At 35.1% G+C, this 17648-nt stretch overlaps 3 protein-coding genes across 5 annotated transcripts in view; all 3 read right to left on the reverse strand.

The window, feature by feature from the left end:
• Positions 1-4429, reverse strand: part of LOC142348313 (uncharacterized) — a 38414-nt gene extending 33985 nt beyond the window's left edge. Inside the window, exon 1 of the mRNA XM_075399616.1 lies at positions 4305-4429. Coding sequence (XP_075255731.1) covers positions 4305-4338 — 34 coding nt within the window. The 5' untranslated portion in view covers positions 4339-4429. The remainder of the gene's footprint in view (positions 1-4304) is intronic.
• The window catches only part of LOC142348751 (target of EGR1 protein 1-like), a 588447-nt gene that overhangs the window by 188583 nt on the left and 382216 nt on the right, over positions 1-17648 (reverse strand). The gene's annotated exons all lie outside the window — the stretch shown is intronic.
• Positions 9646-17648, reverse strand: part of LOC142348315 (uncharacterized) — a 50585-nt gene continuing 42582 nt past the window's right edge. For all 3 annotated transcript variants that reach the window (XM_075399619.1, XM_075399618.1, XM_075399617.1), the window contains 3 exons: positions 12089-12223; positions 10339-10482; positions 9646-9947 (listed from right to left, as the gene is read on the reverse strand). In XM_075399619.1, the coding sequence (XP_075255734.1) occupies positions 9778-9947; positions 10339-10482; positions 12089-12223 (449 nt within the window). In that variant the 3' untranslated portion in view covers positions 9646-9777. The remainder of the gene's footprint in view (positions 9948-10338; positions 10483-12088; positions 12224-17648) is intronic.

The raw sequence follows: 17648 nt of genomic DNA on the forward strand, positions 1-17648 counted from the left end.
TGTCAAGATAAATTTTGATCCATTTTTCAGCAATGGGCGGAGGAGATGACTAATTTGTGCAAGATTAGGAATAATTTGCCCGATGTAATGAACCGACCCAAGAAAAGAGCGGAGTTGCATCAGAGTTTTCGGAGCTTCAAGTGCTAAGATTGCAGCTGTTTTACTTTCGAGGGGCAAGATAACCGATTGTGAGATATGGTATCCTAGCCAATCAATTTCTAACTTTTCAAAATTGCTTTTCCGAAGATTTATCCTAAGATTTTCATCGTCTAATTGTTTAAGACTGTTCATTACATAACTTTTATGTTCTTCCAGAGATCCTATGCTAACGATCAAAATGTCGTCTAAAGAACAATATGTATTCTTTAGACCAATTAAGGTGTAGTCCATGGCTTTTTGAAAATCTGCAGGCATATCTGGGAACCCGTAAAATCCTGTTTGAAATCTGTAAGTGCCGGTCATATCACCACTAATCTAATGATGTTAAAGTTACAATGATTAGCCGTATTAGTATCTAAATTTGATTGACTGTATGCGTGCTTCAAATCAATTGTAGAAAAATACGTTGTGTTTTGCGACGCGGGAGCACTAAACTGCTGGGAGATGGATTCGATTAGCGTATCAACTTTTGGCATCTGATATTTTTTCTTGTGAATAGCTTTGTTTAATACTTTTGAATCCAGTGCAAGCTTTATCGGTTGATCTTTCTTTACGGTGACCACTATTGGTGGAATGAAGTATTTATCAAGACAACTTGAAAGTTTAATGATACATTTTTCGTCTAACAGTTTTTTAAGTTCGATATTGACTTTTTCTTGCAAATTAATTGGAATACGTCTACCTTTTTGGTGTCTAGGTTGGAAATCTTTGTGAAACTTAGATTTTGTCATATGATTTTTTGATCTTCCGGTACGCGATATCAACTCAGGAAAAGTTTTTGCGATTTGTTCTTTGAATTCTGGAGATGAAATGTTGTTGACACGATTACTTTTTTGAGATGTAGATTGAGCTAGTCCAAGTTGGTCAAACAAGTCACGGCCAATTAGAGACTTTAGTCCGTCAGCTACAACTCAACTGTGAATGTCGCTGAATCAAAAGCCCAACCCTTACTCGTTATTGTAGATTGTATTTTTCCTTCGACCTGGATTGGTTCATTCGAGAAGGTCCGAAGTTGAGGAGACACCTTTTCGCTGATCCAGAAAGCGCGAGGACTGCTTTGCACCACTCGCGATGCGAGTGAACGGTTGAGAATACTGCATGCGCTACCGGAGTCCACGAGTAGAGTAGTGTTAATATTGCCAATCTTGATAGGCATGTTGAGGAGTTCTACTTTCTCTACTGCATTCTCGATCACCGCAACCGTATTGTCTTCTCCGCTACTGTAGGCCGATTCGTAGAGCTTGGCTGGTTGTATGAAATTCACTGAGTCCTCAGAATGCGGTTCTTCTTCTACAACGCTTACCAACTTTTTCTTTGAATTCTGTGGTTTCACACTCCTTTGTTTTCTGCAAACTTTTCCAAAATGGTTGAGAAGACCACAATTGTTGCAGGTTTTACCTTTTGCGGTACATTTATCGCGATGATTCGGTAGCCAAAGTCTTCCGCAGTTTGAACAGTAGAGTGTGGAACTGTTGTTTTGTCTCGGAGCGTTATTCATTTTTGCCAAATCGGGGTTCGAGAATTATTGGCGAATTGAACTGCGTTGACCTTGGCCGGAATGAGAATTTTATTGTGCTGTTGGATTTGATGTTGGTTTCGCATCCCAAGTTCCATGTTAATTGCTAGCTCTAATGCCTGGCGCGGTTCAAGTTTGTCTAAGGCGTTCTTTTTGGATTTCGGGGTCCATCAGATTAGTGATGAAGACATCGCGTATCAGGGTCTCTTCCTTGTTCTCAAAGTCGCAGTTCTCTGCCAATTCCTTTAACTTTCCATAGAAATGTTCTACTGTTTCTCCCCGAAGCTGTGTCGTAATCAAGGAAACATGACGATTGAAGGTTATGTTTCGAGGACGGATGAATGCCTCTTCCACGATCTTCCAGAAGTCTACAGTAGCGCGGGTATCGACCATGATATGCGGGTTCTTGCAATTGAGGATGCGGCGACTTTCTATCCCGATGCTTAGGTAGAGTAGAGATACGGTTTTTGCGATCCGCCAATGGCCACGGTTTGTCGCCACACATAATACCGACTTCAGTTAGCCGTTGGCATTTTTTTGTCAGTTCATTTTCTGCTGCGCGTTACGTGCGTTCCTCTCTCTCTCTCCGATTGTGCGGAAGCACCAATGATAGTTTCTTCGTATATTGGTTCGAGGGGAAGTTCCACCATCTCAAGTTTGGGTCCAAGTAGTGTATCGAGAATAATATTTTCTTTTGCCAACAGTGCCAATTTTTATTGCACTCTCCATTTCTCCCAGCCAAGAGGAGGGTCGGGTGTAGGTTTGTCCCAGAACGGGTCGATTCCGAGAGGTGTACGTTTAGTTGCTGACTGCGCCATGTCGTACTCTACTTATTTAGAGCAGCTAATCGCGGTGCGAGTATGCTTAGATTTGTTTAGACTGTGATTCGCGGAGCGAGATCCTGACTTGAGTATTCAACGCTTACTCGCGGAGCGGGGTTTACGAAGAGAATTGTTTAACTGAATTTGAATTTCGAAGCTAAGAGAATGAATAAAAATGTTAATCAACAAATCGTGAAGGCGTGATCAGACATGTCTGAACACGAAGCGGGAAACCAAGAAAGAAATGACAAAGAGATCACGAGATACTAAATGAACAAGTAATGAACAGTTTATGAAGGGCAAATGAAAGAACTAATTTAAGATATCGTATGAAATATAAACTGCACCAAATAAATCACTAAGGATGATATCCTTGGGTATCACAAACCCTAACAACGTGTCAATACATGGTCACAACAAACCGAATTGAATCACATCCAAAAATTTAACTATTAGCACTTATATGGCGCTGAATTAAAAAAATGTTTTTATCTGTTCAGAGTAAAACTTATTAGATGTTAATTAATATTCAAAGGCCTTAAAAATGAGGATCTAAATGCTTCACAGTTAATATCATGAGCCACTTTACTTATTTTGCGCAGTTATTTGACAATTACTATGATATTGACTTCAGTCAACCAATCAGTGATAAAAACATTACGCTATAGTTGATATTTCAATTTAGGTGTTCAATTTAACAGAATTGTTTGAGTAGTGTACAATATTTTGTTTAAAAACTTTTGAAACTGTTACAAGGTGTATTATGGTTATCCGATTGACTATATAATAAATCCAAATCCAAATCAACAGTTTATATTTTAGTTCAGCTATCTTATAAAAGGTTAGCAAAAATACTATCATTTGACTGAAGCCGTACAAGCTTCAGCAAGCTTCAGTAGGAGATTGAACATAGTTTCTCACTAATTTCAAGTATGATCCTAATTTCAAGTAAACTTAAAATTAAAGTCCCTTAAACGACCGAGCGACATACTTTTGACGAGAACATTAGTAAATTGAAATTAGAGTGAAGACGCAGAGCAGCGTGAGACTCGTTAACGAGGATGTGATAACTTGATCCGCTGAGATTTTTGACAAGCTGCAACACTGTCTAGGTTCAACTGGGGTGCCGGCTAACTGTAGCAATGGCCTGCAGAGGTTCCAATCTATCAAATTTTGAAAATTCTTTTGCTTTACTAACCTTTTAATCTTGAATTGACTTGACGGAATTTTCTGCTGGAGAAATCAGTTTTTTATTATCATATTACAGCGATAGTTGAAGTCCATGATTAACTTAAGTTTTTCATCGGAAGATTTCGACCGCACATAAGTCGGATCACAGGTGATTCTGAGCACACATAAGTCTGAATATGGGTTTTGGTCACTGGTTGTGTCGGACACAGGAAAGTCGAGCAGAGATTACTTCGAGCGCACAACTGAGTGGACATGGTCGGGGCCAGGGTCGAACAAAAAACTGGTCATTGGTCTGATTTTGTCTGATTAGAAGTCTGTTCGGGTGATAAGATAGAGCTTCGCGAGCACTTCGTGCTGTGACTGTCTGATCAGAGGTCACTGGAATGTTCTGATCAGAGGTCACTACCGTCTGGCACTTCAACCTGTGATTCGCTGATTGCTCACAAAAAATTCACCCCAAATTTTGGTGTATTATTTAAACAGAACTTAAAAACCTTGTTTTTGACAAAAGAACCTAGTGTAGTTACTACTAGATCCTTAGAAAATTACTACTCTAAACTGCTCATAAAAAGGAGGGGGCAGCTGTATAATTTGTAAAGTAATAATTTTTAACTTACCGATTATAAATGGAACCTCAGTTATGATTGACATCGATAAATTGCGTCTCTTTTATGATTTTGTTTTCGTGTCCTTTCTCGGAGAGTTTGTTTTTGTAAACAAGCGAATGTGTTCAGCACTGCTCAAACATCAAATGCAAAACATTTGAAGATAAACATATGACACAAAACAATTCAACGGCAAAGAAAGAGTTCTTGATTTCATTATTAAACTTACTTCAATCAGTTTTCTGTTTTATTCAGGGGCAGTTGAGAGGGCAATTCTACACATTTGATAAAAAAGTTTGATGAAAATAAAAACTTCCAACACTCAGAATTATCGGGGTCATATATTCTTGTTTGTGTGTCTGCGTGTGTGTGTGTGTGTGTATGTGTGTGTGTATGTGTCTGATCCTAGTGAACCTGATTGCTGATGTGAAAATGTATCTGGGCTTATGTATGTCGGTGTGTGTGCTCTGCATGTCATCTGTAATAAATTATATCTCTGGTGTGAGTTTGCGTCGCTCTCTCTCTCTCTCTCTCTCTCTCTCTCTCTCTGTTTGTGTGTATATGAGTCTCTGTGTCTCTCCGTGTGTACATGTCTGTGTCTGCAAGTATCTGTTTGAATATGTCGGAATACGTCTGCGTGTGTATGTGTGTGTGTGTGTGTGTGTGTGTGTGTGTGTGTGTGTGCGTGTGTTTGCATTCATAAATGTCTGTTTCCTTTTCTCTGTGTGTATGGGAAAAACTGCTTCTGTTTTTGTCTGTGTAAATGCGTCTTTCGTTTCTGTGTTTGAGTCTAAGTATCTTTGTATATATGTCTCCATGTATGTTTTTGTCTCTAATTGTGCCTATGCGTGTATGTGTGCTAGTCTCTCTGTGTTCATGTGTTGTAAGTGTATTTATGTCATTTTTGCGTGGCTGGGCTTGTTTGTTCATAATCTAGGTGTGTCTGTGTATGCGTAATTCTATGTGCGTCTGTCTATGCGTTTGGTGTGTGTCTTTGTCTGTATGTATGTGTTTGCATATTTGTGTCTGCATGTCACTCTGTTTCCTTGTTTGTCTATGGGTGTATATATTTGTGTGTATGTGTATGTGCATGTATCTAAACGCATATGTGTCTGTCTGTCTTTGTTTGACTGCGTGAGTCTTTAAGTGTATACGTGTGTGTATGTGTGCTTGTTCGCGCATCCTTCTTACTGTTTGTATACATTTGAGCATGTGGGTGATTGAATCTGTGTGGATTTTTGTCTGTGTGTTTGTTCGTCTGCGTGTATATTTGTCTGCGTACAAACGGGTGCTTGCTGAGTATGTATGCGTGTGTTTTTATCTGTAACTGTTTACGTCTTTTTGTTTGTGTGTCTGTATTTGTGTGTATTCGTGTCTGTGTGTTTCTGGGTTTTTTTGAGTGCAAGAGTGCGTGCATCTAACTAGTTTGTTTGCCTGTGTGTATGAATATCTCTGAATTTGTTTGCGGGTCTGTGTTTGTGTGAATGTTTATAACTGAGCGTTTCATGTACGTATCTGTGTACCTGTGTCTGACTATTTGTTTGTGTGGGCTTGCGTGTGTGTTTGCTTGATTGTCTGTGCTTATTTGTTTTCTTGTGTATGTGTGTCTACGTTTTTGTCAATGTGTATGTACGTCTGTATCTATTCAATTTTGTCCGCCTCTGTTAGTGAGTGTTTGTGCTTGTGTTCCTGTGTGTATGTCTTGTTTGTCAGTGTGTGGTTCAGTGCGGTTGTGTGCCTGTCGGCGGCTGAATCAGTGCTTTTATTTAAGTGCATTATATATGTGCATGCGTCCATCATGTGTCTGTTTGTGCGCCTGAGTGTGTATTCGTATATGCGTTTTTGTCTGTGTATTTGTATGTCTGTCTGTGTGTATCTGGGTGCGTGAATCTGTATGAAATTTGTGTGTCTCTACATGAGTATTTGTGTCTCTGTGTATATATCTGCGTGCATATGTCTCTGTGTGTATGCTTCTGTGTGTGTTTTTATGTGCGTTTGTGTGGCTCTGTGTGTCTATGTGTATGTATGCCTGTCTCTATATGTATTATTGTCTGTTTGTGTGTAAGTCTACCTGCCTGCTTGCCTCTTTGTCTGTCTGGCTGTCTGTCTCTCTGACTGCCTGTCTAACTGCCTGTTTGTGTCTCTGCCTGTCTGTCTGACTGCCTGTTTGTAAGTGAGTGTGTCTGTGCGCTTGTCTGTGTGTCTTTGCGTTTTTGTCTGTATGGGCGCATGCTTGTTTGTTTCTGTGTTTGTTGTTTGTGTGTGCTTGTCATGCTATGTGAGTCCCCCGTTGATAGAATTGTCATGTGCCACACTCAAGGAAGTTATCCAACAAGATGAGAACCTGTGCTCTGCACTCTGATACATGGATAGGAATCAACTGGATGAAATATACAGCAAAACTTAGTTTTGGTGGCCTGTAAAAAAAAACGTTGCATGGACATCCATTGATCTCCTCAGAAAACCTCTTTAGGTGGCAAAAAGTGTGTGTGTTTGAGTTTTGACCAGATGAGGCCGCAATGCATTGAAGAGTGTTGAAAATGGAATAAAGAGACGGTGAAAAATTTTCTCGTGCACGGCCAGGACTTTGCCATAAATCTGATCAGAACAAACCTTGACCCGTGACTGCAGAAGAAATCAATTCGAAAAAAAAACGCTAACAGAGAGAGGATACTGTTATCCTATGTGATTAGTAGAAGTCTGTAGAGGTAATCAGAAATGCTCCGATGGAGTTGCAGTATTGGGCAAAGCCTGCCAAAAGGCCTTTTCATCTTTTTGTTCTGTTCAAGTAGAAAAGACAAAAAAATTATGTTATCATAAAATGTTACACTCTGAGTAATTTTATCGAAAAATAAAGTCTTTTGTGCAAGATCTGACCTAAAATCAAACGTCTGACAAAAAAAAATCCGACAATAAAATCTGATCAATACAAAATTATAGACGGCAAATCCTGAGCAAAAATCTGACTGCCAACCATGTAGAATTGGTCCATTCGAGTGGGTGAGGGTTCAAATATACAGTCTGAACAGATACAGGCAGGGGTTTGACCTTTGATGTGAGCCAGAGACCAAATCTTGGAATAATTGTTGATCACAGAATGATACTAATTATTTTATCCGAAGGCATTATTTGGGCATTATAAACAGTTCAGAGGACAAATTTCGAGAATCCTGAGCTGACGAGACTTTTGTTGCCCGGGGGAAAGACTACTAATAAATCAAACAGATCATATATGACATAGTATGATTACCAAGAATTTTCTTCTTAAAGTATATGGCTGCATTGATCGATTTTTTTCGGTATCATTATTTTAGGGCATAATGATTGATGCACTTTAGTTTTACGTTTGATTTTTTTATATGATCATTGTATGACTATACTAAGAAATCGTACAAATCATGTATGACCTAGTATGACTACTGAAAATTGTTGAATGATGAGCAACCCGGGTGGCCGCAGATGATACAATCAGGAGGCAGGCTTAAGACCTTTGGAAACTCAAAAAGCCCTATTGGCCTGATTAAATGTTTTGATATTCATCAAAAATCATGTATACCGAAAAATTTATCACACGATTGACTTGAAACTCTATGCTAAAGCCGTAGGAAATGACTTTAAAGTCAACGAATTTAAAAAAGAAACAGTTATAGAAAGCTTCCGGAAGCGAACAAGAGTAGGTCGACTCAAAAATGGGAAAAAATTTCCGCATTAAACTAACCAATCACCTACTGTCAGCTCTATGACTCATCAGTTAACATCAGAACAAGAGACAAACAGAAAACAGACAACAGCGATCAAAGGGATTAGCTAAATGCATTAAAACTTAATTTATAAATCAAATGTATTAACGGTGACAAAAAATTGGCTGAATGCAATATCACCATAGCAACTCATTGTTCATCTTGATATCTAGGCAAAAATATATAATCTTTGAAAAACATTGGCCGTAAAACAAGACAGCTTTTTATATATAAATGTACTCAAAAAATTCTCGGTATACAACACATAAACAGATAGACGACGAGATTCACAAAAGACGACCGACAATGGAAAAATTTGTTGAAAGTTGTAAAACCAATGACAACAACCTAAAAAAACTCGTAAGGCTACTTTAAACTAAATTTGTATTTAATAGGCTATATTGTTCAGTCCTGGACAATCAATGAAAGAAAGACATAAGTGGACAAGAAAGACATTTTTTGGTTCAAAAAAATTTGGAAAATTTTGAAAAAAGCTGCAAACTGAGGTGAAATATTCTGAAACATTAAACAAACTTTTTTCAAGATTTTTTAAGTTTCTGATAAATTTACAGGATTACAGTCTCTGCAACAGGTTTGATCTTAGGCTAATCACAGGAGGAAAAAATAATTGACAAAAACATAAAAACAGAACCGAGGAAAATCTTCAGCTGTGCAACTGCTGTTTAAAAACACCTTGAATGGAACGCCCGAAGATTAAACACCAGTCAGAAGAAGATAAAAAAAGATTTCAAGCAAAATGTCAAAGATTGGAAAAATTTGGTAGCACTGAAACAACTTTTCGATTTGCAAGTAAAAAACTAGGAACCCAACAATAGCACAATGAAAATAAGACTTCGACCAATAAACAAAACAACGCTTAAAAACCGCAAAACAGAATCGATCCAAGAAATCGCACTGATGAAAAGTTATTGCTGGCTAGGAATAAATCTATTCACACGCACTTCCATACCTCTCTGTCTCCATATACGGCATGAAAAGATCACGAAGAGAGCACTTTTGTCTCATTTGTTTTTGACTTTCGTTCAACAACTTGATTTCACCTTTTTTTGTCACGTGCGGCATTGTTTTTTACATCCTGTTTCACTGACACCTAACCGATTTAAAAAAGAGAATATCAGTACAACTATCTTCGGTTCGTAAACTTCATAAACAAATCTTCAATGAGACCAGAAATATCTTCACTATCTATCACTTTGCGGCTATTAATTCACATTTTGCTCAACACCGGAGAACAAAACAATCTGTATCAGATTTTTTTATTGTTATTATAGTTTAATGTTCATATACAATACACATTTTTATTTACTTTCTTCACACAAACTAAATTAAAAAAATCTGGGATCTATTCTCTTTTGACCCCCAATGTTTTTTTACGCCTCCACTCGTTACAAATTATATGTTGTTAAAAAGCACATTACTATGTAAAAATGAAACGTGCGCCTGGGAGCATAAAAGATGTAAGCCCACTAAGCTGGGGGGGGGGGGGGGGGAGGAGGCCAAACAGAATAGATCCCAGATATGTTAACTTTCTCACTCTTCGTAGTATTTGGTGTCATATTTGGGATCTATTCCGTTTGTGCCCCCCAGTACATTATGCCCCCCCGCTTCCAGAGCACGTGCCATTACACAGTAAATCATCATGTAAAAATGGACAAACGGAAAAGATCATATATTTGAAATAATTTTGCATTCAAAATAAATATGTCTCCATTATGAATCCACCATCAATCCTGATCATCTATGTTGGACGAAGAGAGGCACTGCTTCAAACTTTTAAGGAAGTACAATCCAGTCTGACAAGAGCACTCGTATCCTCCAATAGAGTTTGTGCACGTGACCTCATCATGAGTGCCACAGCTTCCTTGAATTAAACCTGACCCACACTCGTCGATATCTGAAACATAATTGAGTAATGCCCGTTGTGACATGGCAAAGTAAAAAAATGCTACATTCGCACTGACGTTAAAAAGGATCTTTTCCGTTTGCGCCATTACATGATAACTTATGTAAAAATATGGCAGGGAGGGGGAGGGGGTGGACGAGTTTGCAAATAGTATGCTCTCAGTAAGGTGCGTTGGTGTGAGGGGGGGGGGGGTTACTGTAGAAAAAAGCTCTAAAATATTTTATTACACTCTTTTCCCCGTTATTTTTTCGGAAAACTCCTGGGCCCAGGAAATAACTAAAACAACACTATAGTGTTATTTGAAGATGGATCTGCAAATGAAGAGATGTTTATAATCAATTTTCTGTCTTTACATGAGGTCGAGATAATATAGATAACAAACCCCCACATATGAATCCATATAGACCAGTTGATGTCTGAGGTTGTTGCTCAAATCCATCGATACAGTTGCACTGGAATGGGAATACTGAATTGCTGCATGTTCCATTAGAGCCACAGGGATTGGAGTTCTCACACTCGTCAATGTCTAGGAACAAAAGAGACAGCGATATTTTTCCATAATTTGAAATTTTATTTTGTAAACGACATCAAGTTGTTGAACAGGGCAAGATTAATGCTATTATGTTGTAATATTTGAATGAATCAATTGAATTTCTCCCATATAATAGACAATAACGAAACGGATTAAGCATAATCCAAACATTTAATAAATACTAACAGGAGTGGGCGTTTGGCGATAATCTTGTATCTTTATGAAACGCCCATATTATTTAATTTAAAATTTTCACATCTATTTTTCTTCAAATTTTAGACCCCTCAGCTTACTGCTCATATAATTATAGATTCCCCTATCAATGTACCTATTTGTCAAAATATTCTTTTCCATAATATTCGCAACAATTGCGGGCTCAATAACAGATCAATTACAGTCGCTGAAATTTTTCGAAAAGATTTTTTTTTGTTCTATGTTGGTTGCAGAACGGAACAATTCAAATCAAAGTTTTCTAAAGACAGGTCCATTTGGCTTCCTAGGTGGTTTCAAGGAAACCTATTATTTATTTTTTAGTCAAACGCTTATGGTCAATTTAACTTTGAAAAAAAATGTCGACATAAACAAAGGATTATTGAGCATTGCCACTTCTTTCACTTTTTTCAACTTGTAGCTTATGCTCAGCAAAGACAGGCCGCGTAGCCTTTCTAATGAAATAAAATTTAGTTTTTATTGCGGCTTTACCTGTTAGGTAATGAAGTTTCGGTTTTGAGTTTTTGATGGTCGGACATTTCCAATCTTTGAGGTTCTTTTTCTTGTCATGTCACATTATTGTCAGATATCAATTTCTTGGCATCTAAAATAGGTTCAATTGAAAATATCAATTTTTTCTGTGAAATAATTTTGGTTTCAACGGCTTCAACACCGTCATTCTGCAGAATTTAATGAAACTTTTTAAATCTTTGTCGTTCTCTTTGCAGTCGTATGAAAAGATCTGGGAAATTTCAGGTGTTAGCGGCTTCCTAGGGATGACCAAATGAACCTCTCAACTGATTTCAGTTGATAGCTAAATTTTTTCATGACTTTGATATAAAATGTTCTAAAAAACAGATTTATTTTCTTAACTTTGCTGTTCTTTTTTAGCTACTCGTTACCAAGTCTCAATACCTACAGGTTATTAGCGATGTTAAAGAAAGGCAATATTGAACATATCTAATGGTTTTGGTGAATTGCTTATTGTTTTAACGGTTTCGACACCGGTTTTCTCAAAAATTTGATTTAATTTTTAGGTTTTGTCTGTATTTCTCACACTTTTGTAGACGGATGACATATTCTGAAAAAAGACAGATCTCAGTGGCTTTCATTGGCGAAACCAAACAAAACTATTCACTGATTTCCGTTAACAGCTAATGTTTTTATGACTTTGAATACATTTTTTTTTTTCGAAAATACCATTTTTTTCCAACTTTTTTTCTTGTTGGTTCTTTTTTGCATGCATATTACCGATTTACTGAACCTCTTTTTTGTTTTTCTGTTAGTTTAACTGTTATTTTCCATGGTTACAAAATGTACAGAATTTTTCGTTTTCTATACAACGACGTTGCGAAAATCATAATAATGAATGCAACGACTACATTTTAACCTTCGCATTTTTGTCCAAATGGCTGTATGTCCACTTGATTAGAACCCTGATCACAATCACAGGTGTAGAAGGGAATAGTGTTAGTGCACTTGCCATGCACACACCTGTCTGGATTATCCCAACATTGGTCATAATCTAAACATTATCAATACTTAGTCATATCTAATCTACATTGAGAGGAACCTGTGAGCTCCAAATCAGACTATTTCAATACTGAACCAGTGGAGACCTCAGACTGATTTTAAAATTTTTTTTACTTTGTCATTGTATGATCAGTAGTGGATAAAACAGGGATTCTAGCCACCAGTAAATTTGGCCTATTTCTCCACACGCTAGCCGCGTATGTCGAACTAGGCCTAAGTGTACTTGTACTGCTAACTGGAATCCCTGTTTTATCCACTTCTCTATATTCCCTTAAAATCTATCATTTCCTATCTCACTTAGTGCAATCCACTAGTATCGAGCTAAGCTGGTAATTAACCGTTATCAGACGGATAGTTCGGGTTCTATCCCCACTGTCGTCAATGGACGTATCCCAGATACTAATGTAACCAGTGAAACCGTGTAAAAAGCACGTAAACCCAACTTGCGAAAATAACCTGAACAAAAAACCAGCCTAACTCTTTTATAAATTTTAATTTTGCTAAAATTTAAATAAAACAACTCTACTTGTGCTTATCTTATACATCAAGAGCAGAGCCCCTTCAATTCTTAATCAAAGGGAACCAGCTTCGCAGATATTATATTTATAAACATGCTCTTTGGACTAGATAGAAATAGATAGATATTAACTATATTCCAAAAAGCAAAAAAAAAATTTTACTCAATTACAAAGTAAGAGCGAAATCACTCTTTTAAGAGCGAAATCAATCTTAAAGAGCAAAATCGTCCCTATAGGAGTGATGCCCTAGTACAAAACCACTCTTAATCCTTCTTAAAGAGCAATCTCCCTCTTTTTTATTTAATTTTGAAAATTATTGAACAATTTTAATTAAATTATAATTTCTTTTTACTTTTCTTTGTATATACCATTATTTATTTAAAATTATCTATACTCTTTGTTAAATTTATATTCTCTCTCACTTTTTCTATATTTATACTATTATTAATCTGAAAGGATACAAAATTATAGTATTCACATGAACAAATTTCCCCAGTTTGGGTATTAACATATCTTTCATTTAAATTTCTACTAAATCCTCTAGGTAAATCTCACATCTGGGTGTCGTTTCTTTACATGATCCCTTATCCCACAATATCTCACAATAGAAGAACAATAATGACAATTAACTTTAGCTGAAGTACAGTTTCAAAATCAGTCAGTGGTTTTAAAGAATTACATCTATTGCATTTTTTAGTTTTATTTGTGTTATTTCTGGGATTATTAGCAAGGCTACTTCGTAGATCATTAACATTTGGATTTGGATTATAATTTGGATTTGAATTTGGATTTGGATTTGGATTAGGAATAGGATTTGGATTTGGATTAGGATTTGGATTAAGCTCGGAATTTGGATAAGGATTTGGATTAACAGAGTTACTATTTCTCGTATTAAAAGAACAATCTGTTTTCATACAAATACCACTGAGTTATTTATAATCACATGCAAATTTACTAATTTTATCTTCATGGCATATTGAATAATGAAAAGCTAAATGAAACGCCAAATTTATAATTGTTCAAAATTCTATTATAATCTATATCAGGGAAACTGCTTCGCAGATCAGTGAAACCGCTTCGCAGATGTTCCCTGCCTTACATATTTAGCCAAAAATGCAATATATTTTTCAGTATAATCTTTAGTCAGGATACACTTAGCTAAATGTTTCTCACTTAACATAAGAGTGTTAGATTTTAAAATTTTATCAAAAATCTCTTCATCATTCAATTGTGTTTTATCTCTAACAAAATTTATAATTTCATCTCTAAATTTTCTATTATTATCATTTAGATTGACTAAATTAGCTTTCCCCTTTTTATTTAAAACTTAAGTCTCTTCGTCTATATATTCTTCTGGTAAGGTTTCGACGTTACCATGGTGTAGCATCTGCGAGGCAGGTTACTTGATGGACGGAGTCCCATAACCACAACCAAAATTTAATAATGTATTTGTTTTATTTACTCTATTACTTGTACCCGCTGCTACAAGTGCAGCAATTTTTACTGTTGTATCAGGACTCATATAATTATATATCATAAAACTTGTACCTAAAATTCCACTAACTTTAGGTACAACTTTACACCATCAGGTTTAACTTTTTCTTTTGCTAAAACATCATTCTGAATTTTAATACCTATTGATGTAAGAAGATTATTAAAGTAGAACTGATAATTATCTAAATTAATAGTATTTCTATCTGTGGAAATAATCATTAGGGATTTCATATATGATATAAGTTTATTTATCTCATCATTTTCTAATTTGTTTTTAAACTAAGAGCTCTTAAGTCCAGGAAACCAACTCTCGAGTCATATATCATAGATCTAGTTCTATCAATAATAATAAAAGTTTTCTCCTTCTTATTTTACTTAATTATACCATAACGAAGTTCATCAGACAATCCATCTGTACAATTATGATAGTAACTATTTAAATCACTAATTTTTTCATAGAACCTATGATCACATTTATATATTTCGTTGAAATTTTTAAATAGATCAGCTCCAATATAAGTTGTTATATGAATAGTATCACAACTTATTCTCGCTGTATTGATTATCTGGGCTGGTTTGTGACACATTACAATCAGTTGAATTTTATGATGTCTTCCTTCTGTAAAATAATAAGCTATATCCCTATTTAACTTATCATCCCACTTATCATCAACAACAGTTACACTATCATTGAATTTAGGCATTTTTTTATGTGATCATACTTATATCACATATATTAAATCCAGTGTAAATTTCACCTGTCTCAGGATTGATCCAATCGCTATCATCCTTGCATACAAAGATTATATTTTTGTTATTTTGATTTTGATCTTGATCTTGGTGTTGATCTAGACCTTGATCTTGATCTCGGTCTTGGTATAACTTCAAGTATTGTCTAACAAAATATGTTTTACCTGTACCACTCCCACCATAAACAATAGAATGTAATGGTGATTTTCCATATTCAAATCTCACTAGAGTTCTTTTTATAAACTCACCCAAGTTTTCTTCTAGTTTTGCATATTTACTCGGTATTGAATCGTATAACATAAAAAATAATAACATAACGCCAATAAAAATTGAAAAATGCACTACCCATCTTCATCTTCATTTTTTTAAAGCTATAAAAAAGCTTATCTTATCTTTTGAAAAATTCAAAAATAAATTTGGTATTGATAATAAAGCTATGGGTAATATCAAAATAGAAGATATAGGTAATGATACAAGTCTAACACCAATAGAAAAAGTAATGAGAGATAAGACTCCAGAAACTATCTATGAAAACAACTCCAACATTATTGTAAATCTACATCCAACTGATGGTTCACATTGGGTTTTAGTTATAAGAGGAGAAGGTGGTGCTACATATTATTTTGATGGTTTGGGAGTTGATACTCCACCAATTTCCCTAGAAGGTTAAATTGATCTACGCTCTAATGAGAGAATACAACAATATGATGAATCTAATTGTGGGCCTCATCGTTTATATTTGATCTATATTATTAATAGAGGATTTAGAATAAAGAGTGCTTTGAATATTCTAATAAATCAATGTAAATAACCAGGAATTTGTAATGAGTGTTTTTGTTTAGGTTGTAATGTTAAGGATAAAAAAGATAATGATAATGCCAACGTCAATGATAATGTCAATGTAAATGATAATGTCAATGTCAATGATAATGTCAATGTCATTTGTAATGTCAATGTCAATGATAATGTCAATGTCTATGATAATGTCAATGTCAACGATAATGATAATGTTAATGATATTGGTAATGTTAATGATAATGATAATGATGAGATTGTCTATCGGGGAAGTAGTTATAATCAGGGAATTAGTTATAACCAGAGAAGTAGTCCTAATCTATTTAGTAGTTATGATCTGCAAAGCAGGTTCCCTGATCTGCAAAGCAGGTTCCCTGATCTGCAAAGCAGGTTCCCCGATCGGGGGGAAATATCATCCCCAAGAAATAATATAATCCAAACAAAACCTATTGCCATTAATTTAAATGAAAAATTACAATCATGGTTAGATGATGAGAATATAATTACCGAAGCTACACTCCCAGAAAACTTCAGATGTTTAATATCTGCTCCTAGTGAATGTGGTAAGACATTCTTATTAAAAAGATTAGTTATGGCTACTTTGATCAGCTATACATCATTGGTCCTACCGGTAATCAATATGAGGGTGTAGAGAGAATAAAGAATAAAGCAGATGTTGAGTTTTTTAAAGTTACAAAAGATTTACCCTCTCCTGATAAACTACCTAAAGACTTAAAGAAACGAATGATATTCGAGGATGTTAGAGCCAAAGATGCAGTTATTGAAGAATACTTTTGTAGAGGTAGACATAATATTTGTGATATGATATATCTTAATCAAAATCTACACATAAGAGAGAGACAGAATGTTAGAGAGAATTGTAATCCATTTATTTTAGTTGAATAAAGAGGTAAAATCATCACATCTATATATCAAGATTTCTCTAATTATGTTGAACTTAGTTATAATGATTTTGCTAATATATGTAATAAGGTATGGAAAGAGCTTTATAGTTACATTGTCATTGATATATCTAAAAATCAAAATATTAATGGTAAACTAAGAATTAATTGGGATCGGAGAGTTTTATAGTCCCATTATATTTATGACAGAGTCTATGTCTATACCTAAGTCTATGTCTATACCTAAGTCTATGTCTATAACTAAGTCTCTGTCTATATCATTGACTATGACTATGACTAAGTCCAAATCTATATCTATGACTATGACTATGACTAAGTCTAAACTATGAAAATGAATAAGTCTAAGTCTAAGTCTATAACTATGACTAGGTTTAAGTCTAAGTCTATATCTGTATCTATGACTAAATCTGTATCTATGAGTAAATCCAGGTTTAAATCTATATCTATATCTATGTATATATCTAAATCTATATCTATACCTATATCTGTATATATATATCAACATTTATATCTATATCTATATCTATGATTGAAACTATTATTATAGATAGAGATTAAATCAGATGTAAAGTCGAATTCAATACATCGCCATTAAAGTCTATAGGTCTTCCATGCTCATCTTTAATATGAAATTCAAAATTTTCTATTCTATCTTTTGTCACATTTCGATTTTAGATACTAGTTGGTATAATATTTATCAAGTAACCTGGTGGTTCTGTTAGAGTAAAAGTATATAGTATGTCTGCCTTAATACCATCATATTTAACACCAGATATAACATTACAGTGAATGTTAATAGAACTAAAACTTATAAAATCAATAAATTTTTGAGATGTATATTTGCCTGGTTATTAAAGCATTTTTCTAAAACCTAGAAGCCAATGAGAAGTGCACCTTGTTTTATTTCCATTATACATTCCATTGTAATCTTATCAGG

This window comes from Convolutriloba macropyga, chromosome 10 (assembly GCF_964194025.1).
Source record: "Convolutriloba macropyga chromosome 10, txConMacr16.3, whole genome shotgun sequence".
In the NCBI taxonomy this organism is placed as follows: Eukaryota; Metazoa; Xenacoelomorpha; order Acoela; family Convolutidae; genus Convolutriloba; species Convolutriloba macropyga.